The sequence below is a fragment of the Uloborus diversus genome, chromosome 4, assembly GCF_026930045.1.
Source record: "Uloborus diversus isolate 005 chromosome 4, Udiv.v.3.1, whole genome shotgun sequence".
Taxonomy (NCBI): domain Eukaryota; kingdom Metazoa; phylum Arthropoda; class Arachnida; order Araneae; family Uloboridae; genus Uloborus; species Uloborus diversus.
The window spans coordinates 12,682,668-12,690,008 of record NC_072734.1 but is presented as its reverse complement, the minus strand read 5'-3'; the positions used below and the strand labels follow the sequence as shown (position 1 = coordinate 12,690,008).

General features: G+C 37.1%; 1 protein-coding gene across 1 annotated transcript; it reads right to left on the bottom strand.

The window, feature by feature from the left end:
* Window positions 1-354: 354 nt before the first annotated feature.
* Window positions 355-916, bottom strand: LOC129219831 (dynein light chain Tctex-type protein 2B-like). Its single transcript, XM_054854136.1, has one exon. The coding sequence runs from the start codon at window positions 914-916 to the stop codon at window positions 389-391; it is 528 nt and encodes a 175-aa protein (XP_054710111.1). The 3' UTR covers window positions 355-388.
* Between the last annotated feature and the right edge of the window lie 6,425 nt (window positions 917-7,341).

Genomic DNA, 7,341 nt, shown 5'->3' with positions numbered 1-7,341 from the left:
CCGTGAATCACGTCGTTTTAAAAGGAAAAAGAAAAAATGTCAACAACTTATTTTTGGCGGACTTTTCTGTTTGGAGTCTCTTTTAACGGAAATGTAGTAAATACTCTTTAAAAGTATCATAACTTTGTCTGATAATCATAACACTTCTGCATCTGTCAACAAAACAAATTACAGGAACTTAGTTGTCCAATATTGATATTTCCTTAACTTATAAAAAGTTTAAAATTAGCAACGATTATAGTTAACATAAACATTTTATTTTTTGATAAATAAAAGGAAAGTAAATTTATGTAATTTAAAGTATGCGGCTTTCATTTTATCTCATTTATCATTCAAGTTTTTAATTCAGGAACACAAAAGCGAGGATAAATGAAGCGCAGAAGAACCATTATTGCTGATATATAAAGAAAATTAGAGCTGTTGCAAAAAAATCTTCGCCGTCGAAAGTAACTGTAACATAGTGATCAAATTCATGTTTCCACAAGCACAAAAAAGTCATAGCAACGTCTTGGTCACACTTTTCACCAATCGACACTTCGCAAACGATTCTGTACCGTTCATATCCCATCTTTCGAACGTTTTCTCTAATATTTGCAGCAATTCTAATAGCCACATGTTTCGGATCCAACGAGGAATATTCCTTGTCCGTTAAATATTTACCTAATATTCTTGTAGCCGTCTCCTCAATCACGGTCCGTTTAATCGCAGCCGTTGGTTGGATCTGGTAAGAATACAGGTCATCGTCGCCTTCTTCCGTGGTCTCGTCTTCGGGGGAGACTAGATCTGAAATTTTGGATTCTCCCGCGTCTTCTCCGGAATCAACTGGTAACATTTGAGTTACATAGAATGTGCCCTCATCTTTCTCGTCAACTTCGGAGGTCCTAAATTCGTCGGATTGCCTCTCTTCTTCGGACATGACGCTTGTTTTTTTTATTGCTCAGAAAGTTTCAAAACAGTTTAACGTTGTGTCGGCGTCTTATGGTTGTCTTGGTAACGAATATCGTTGAAAAAGTTACGGTAGCGCCATCTATTTTGACAATTCGAAATGAAAAAGCTTCGTACTACACCTAGTGCAAGTTCGTCTGAAGGTTCTGACTTTCTCATCACCGCCATTCACCACTCGATAATTTTGAATGCTCTTTTGGCTGGAAGATCCCATGTTTTTGTTTTGACTTTAATATAATACAGGTCGACTCTCTATAATTCGATTCCTTACAACTCTGATATTCCTTTACCTCGAAATTTTCAATCAATCCCAAAATAATTTAGTGTTTTCGATACAAAGTTGTCTCTTTATCTCGAATACGTACTCCCTTTAAATCGATGTTTTAACAAAGGTTTCGTTTTCATTTAATGCATAAAAAATTCAGCCAGAATGAGAACAGTTTTCTTTTTTCCTTAACACATTGCTTTACTTGTAAGAGGGGGCTTCAGCTTGTATGGGGGGGATAGTTTATTTACAGTAGTGTTCTTTAATATGCACATAGTGTTGCACGATCACGATTGCGTGAAAAGTAGCCAATAGAGCTACTTTTTGCAGTAGCTGATGACTTAATATTAATTGGTTTTTAAACTTTCATACACATAAAATTTTGGAAAAAATTGATAAAATTAGCCTTTACTTTCTGGATGACTTAAATCATGCTTTTAATACAAAAAGACATTTGAAAGCAATGCGAATTGACGTCAAGAGAAACTAGTATGTTGTAGCCATCACGAAACTTTCTTCTATATAATTTTTTTCTGATCCCTCACCATGCTTGATGAGGAAGCAATATCCCAAAAAAAAAAAAAACAAAATTACACATGCAAAAACTTGACGACCATTCCAATGTATGAATTATTGCAAAAGCAAAACAAAGAGCGAAAATTGAAAGTTATTTTAAAAGCCTTGCTTGAATTAATTACAAATATTTTATTTGTTAACAAACATAAGATGGCAACAATTAAAAATTTTAAATCATTGAGATAATATTTCCGATCATTTCCATACAATTAAAATCACGAGAAATACGCAGACGACAATCTATTACGATTTATCTTTCTTATTGTTGCATTAATAAAGCTATTTTTATTCGCAAAAAAAAAAAAAAAAAAAAAATCAACACCTCTTGGAGCGATTGGCGTCAAAATTGAACCAAAGCCTGTTTACATATGGATTCACATATATTCCAAATTTCAACCAGAACGTAGCATTACTTCTTGAGATAGGGAACTCACAATGGAAAAAAAGAACGGGCCATTGCGCTACCCCCTTTTTAGCTGTTGACACCAAAATAAAATCAGCTCTTATACCCACTAAGGACTACTTGCCGATAAATTTTTCTTTCATTCTGTTCATTATTTCTTGAGATACAGCAGTCACAATTGACGACAAAAAACGTTCTATAGCTCAACCCCCGTTTGAGTTATTGACACCAAAATTGGATCAGCACCTGTTCCTGTTAATGGCAACATATGGACCAAATTTTGTTTGATTCCGCCAATTACTTCCTGAGGAATAGCAAGCACGCGTAACTCAAAAAACGTCCCATTGCTCCACCCCCTTGGAGGAATTCGCGCCAAAAACCAATGGGCACAAGTTCACATAGGGGCACATATGTGTACCAAATTTCGTTCGATTTCATGCGGTAGTTTTTGCTGTAGAGCGGCCACAAAAAACTGGTCACACACAGACGTGACACACACACACACATACACACATACATACACACACAGACAGACAGACATTTCCAAAAATAGTCGAAATAGACTCAGCACACCTCAAAACGTTCGAATCCGTCAAAATTCGAAATTCCAAAATTTGCACGAATCCAATACTTTCTTCTATATATTAGATATAGAAGAAAGTAAAAATAATGGGTTTACTGCAAACTAGAGCCGCTATATAGATAGGCCGACGCACCAGCTTAAGTTTAGAAATTTTGGATCGGATTTTTCTTTGTTGCACTGCTAGGGTTACCACAGCAAAGCTTCGGATTTCGCCAAATTTGCCTAAAATAATAGTTTATTCAATAAAACATTTACGTGCCGCTAATAATTGCTCACAGTGAACAATCACCAAACGCGATAACTTGCCAGAAAAAACAACCACTCAAACACGCGCTCCGATCCAAAATGTTCAATCTTAAGCTGATGCGTCGGCTCGTATGCATAGGGGCCTTACGGCAAACGTAGCTAAAACTGCTTTAAAAGCTGAGGTTTTATAAACAGCAATGATAACGAAGCTAAATGACCGAAGAATGAGATCACTTTGAAATCTTTGTGAGGAAATGTGAGTGTGTATCTTTGTTCTTGTCAAGTTGTTCGTGCAGCGTCTGCTTGCGCTGATTCTGATGAAGATAACGATGAAGAATCTGTACCATGTTCAACTTCTCAGCAAGTATCAGATTCTAGAAATATTTTACTGTAGTAGCTAGAAAATTCCGAAAGCGTGGAAAGGTCGAATGGTGATTCAAAGCTTAATGACGCTTCAAAATGCAATAAAAAAAAAACCGCAAGCAATTAAAAATAACTTCCTTTCTTGAAGCATCTAACGAAATTTATTCTATTGTTTATATCTAACCTAATGATCGGAAATTTAGCAGTAAGTTACCGCCCCAAAGCCAAGAAAGAACTACATGCAGTATACCAGACAGCCCGGTTATCATATCCTGAGATGGCAGTTTCGTCTTCGTTATGGACTCATTAGTCTGGAATATACAATAGCCGAGCTGGAGGCAGATGTTAACTCATTAGAGACGTTTCCATTGACACTTTTGACCCCGGAAAAAACCTGCTTTTCACCGCATTTCGGTTATTTGCGGGGTATATGTGGATTTTTTCTCCTCCTGCTTGATTCTCGGAGTAAAGCGGAATTTTTACCCAGAATGCATTACGCGAAACAAATTCGTCTACTTGCCGCTAAGGATGCTGGAAAAAAAAAACCGCTTTCTTTAAGGGCCGTTTCCATGGACACTTTCGACCCCGGAAAAAACCTGCTTTTCACCGCATTCCGGTTATTTGCGGGGTTTATGTGGAATCTTTCTACTCCTGTTAGCTTCTGGAGTGAAAGCGGTGTTTTTACCCAGAATGCATTACGCAAAACATGTTCTTCTACTAGCCGCTAAAGGATTCTGGGTAAAAACCGCTTTCTCTGGTATAACGGGAGAACCTCTTTTTACATGGAAACGGGGAATTTTTCAATCGATTTTTTGTGGAGCCAGAGCGGGGATTTACCGGGTCGAAAAGAGTGTGGTGAACGCGGCTACTGAAGCTGAGAGTGCCTACAAACAGGTAGGAAAAGTGAAATTATCTCACCACAGCGAGTGTCCGCAGCATGGTGCGGTTCGACTCGTGAATTGGAGGCAAAGCTCGGGTATTTAGCAGAAAGTTACCGCCATCAAGTCAGGGCTAAGGCAAAACAACTGAGGAGTTCTAATAAGAACGAAACTGAAGTCTCAGGATATGATAACCGGGTTGTCTGGTATATTGTAAAGATCCTATATGCATAGAGATTGGACAACGGCGCGCCGACCTCCGCCATGTTTAGTCCAAGTGTTGTCAGCTCGAAATGCTGCGTCGTGTGAAACTTTAGCTTTCCCACGGAATAAAGGACATGAAATCTTTAAAGAACAGACTGATTTATTTTCTCCTTGTGTTTTCATTAAACGGAGTGAGCGCCAAGTCTGTCAATCTGACGTCAATCGTTTCGTATCGTCATGGCGCTTACAGAGAAAAAAATTTTCTCAAAAACTTGTTCATAAAGATAGAAAACAAACAGATATTTGATTTGCACATTGCGTTTCATAATATCATAACTAACTTCCAATTTTTTCGAAACAATGTACAGTGATATTTGGAGCAGAAGATTCATTACGGTCTAATGGCCGCCGTTCCGAAGTTGTCCAATCTCTTCGTATTTAGGATCTCTAGTATATTGCATGTATGATCAAGAATACCTCTATTGCTGATGCGAAGATATAGTAACAATTGATTCCAAGCGAGACGCCAGCAACATATTTTAGAACTGTCCCGTGGGGATAAGTGGGTTTTGATGTGTGCTTGACATTTTTCTGATACTGTCTCACATTTTTATTCTCTTCTTAATGATACGTTTCAGATCTTTATAAACACCAACTAAAAGAGTGAAATGCTTATTATTGAAAAGAATACAATATGTCAGCAGGTTCAGTATTATTAAGAAGTCTGTTTCCTTTCCTTAGCGGCTGGATGAAACAGATTTTCATTATTTGAAAAACTGATAAAAGCAAGACTCGTGGTGAGGATTTCTATTTTGTCCAGAGATCTCGCAGCAAATGAGAATTAGAGTTACGATCACCAGCACTAAAGTTGTTGAGGTTACACTTGCTATCCATCGGTACTGCGATTCCAGTTGTTTGTTTCTGCTCGTTCTTCTTTTCCTCGAAGGCACTCTTCTGCAGCTGACGTCATATGAATCCTGTTATAAAAAAATAAATGGTGCATTGGTGTTCAAAATTTTTTATATTGATAATTTACCGCTGCATTGAAGAAAGGGTTGTCTCAGAAAGTTTCCCGCGTTTAACAAAGGAAATTTGAGTTGTATCTTTCCTAAAATCCTCAATTATCCACATATGTATGAAAAGATTGGACATTGAGACATTAATTCGTGTAATTATTCTTTTGCTAGGGAATATTTAAAATTAAAATAACATCAAAATGTAAAGAAGTAAAATCCAAAAGTTTGCATACTTTTGTGGAAAAATCCCACACATTTGCCACAAAAATAGTAGTAATAAAAATATTTTAGTCAGTAATAAAAATACAGTCAAATCTCCATAACTCGAACTTTATAACTCGAATATTCCTATATCTCGAAGTTTTTATCGGGTCTCAAACTCTTGAGACTGTTGTGGAAACTTCCCATAACTCGTACTAGCAATAACTCAAACGTTTTAGCCGGTCCCATAGGACTTCGACTTATCGAGAGTTGACTGTAGTTAGTAATAAAAATATTTTAGTACTGACAGTAAGAATGACATTTCAGATACAATATATCGTTGCCTCAGAGCAGCAATAGGATATCTTACTGTTGTTTTGAGGTTTAGCGACGATATCTTACTTCGGAGTCAGAAGAGTCGCTTCCAGACGATAATCCACTATCATAATCTTTCTCAGAAACGCAGATGAAAGTGGTTCTTTGCCGCACGTCGTCAGAGTCTTCCGAACTCACGTCACAGATGAATTTCGTTTTAGCTCTAGCTTCTTTTTCGTGAGCTTTGTATTCGGCACAATTCTGGCAGTGTTCGATTATCTGAAATATGTTTAACGATCATTAATTGTTGATTTGTTAATTTCTTTCTTCCTTTTTTTAAAACTAGTATATGCACATTTCTATTTTCATTTCTTTATTTTACCTGATCCGAATGCCTATAATTGGGTTGTTTCCTTCAGTCAAAAGTAGTACTTATGGTCACTGAAATTGATAGAATAAGCAAAAAAAAAATAACATGGACCCAGAAAATTCTTTCATTTTCCCAACAGTAATTTTTTAATTAATTTTTTAAAACGTCCGATTTTGCAAACAAGGCGTGGTCTTGATGACGTCACAAATGATGCTCTTTGGCGCATTTTGCACCGCGTTTCCACGTTATAATAATCAAGAAGCGAATTAAAATTACGCTCTACCCTTGCTATCAACCATAGCGTTGCCAATACACGTGGGTAAAGATGCGAATTAAATATTTTGCTCTGTGAATGGCAACATAAAATGGCATTTCATCATTTGTGATGTAATCGGCAATAAATGTAAACAATGAAAGCGCAACGTTTTAAGTAACTTTTTTAAAATATTAAACTTAAACAAATTATTTAAAAAATGGTTAGATCCTACGTTTTTAAGCATGTTCTTTCAGAAAAAAATACTTTTAAAATTTTGGAAACATCCCCATTTGGATAAACCTAACCTGGCAGCGTCGTAATGTTGCGATTAGGCTCTGTGTAGCCTTCACAGTGCTGCTAGGTTAGATTCGCCACAAATACAGGAACAGTTAGTAGGGTAAGGTCTCCAGTAACAGACAAGGGTCAAGTAACAGAGTCATAAGCTTGGATTTAAATAAAAATCCTTTTAGGCGGTCAAACTGATGTTAATATGGCCCATGAATACGGTGCAACCATCTAGTATTAACAGAGTGAATTTTATGAGGCAGTTGGTATTTACAAGGACGTGGTGGAAGGCAGAGCCCGATCATTCTGGTATTGGACATGGGACACAGTTCTATTTCAGCTACCCCCTTCCCCCCGCGGAGGGGCTCAAAATATTTGAAGACACTGGCACACAAAATTCTGTGCCCACCTCCCCCACTCTATTTTCCCTTATGT

Bases quoted from the DNA above. Each gene is read 5' to 3' on its own strand.
- LOC129219831 (XM_054854136.1), bottom strand. From the start codon at position 916: ATGTCCGAAGAAGAGAGGCAATCCGACGAATTTAGGACCTCCGAAGTT.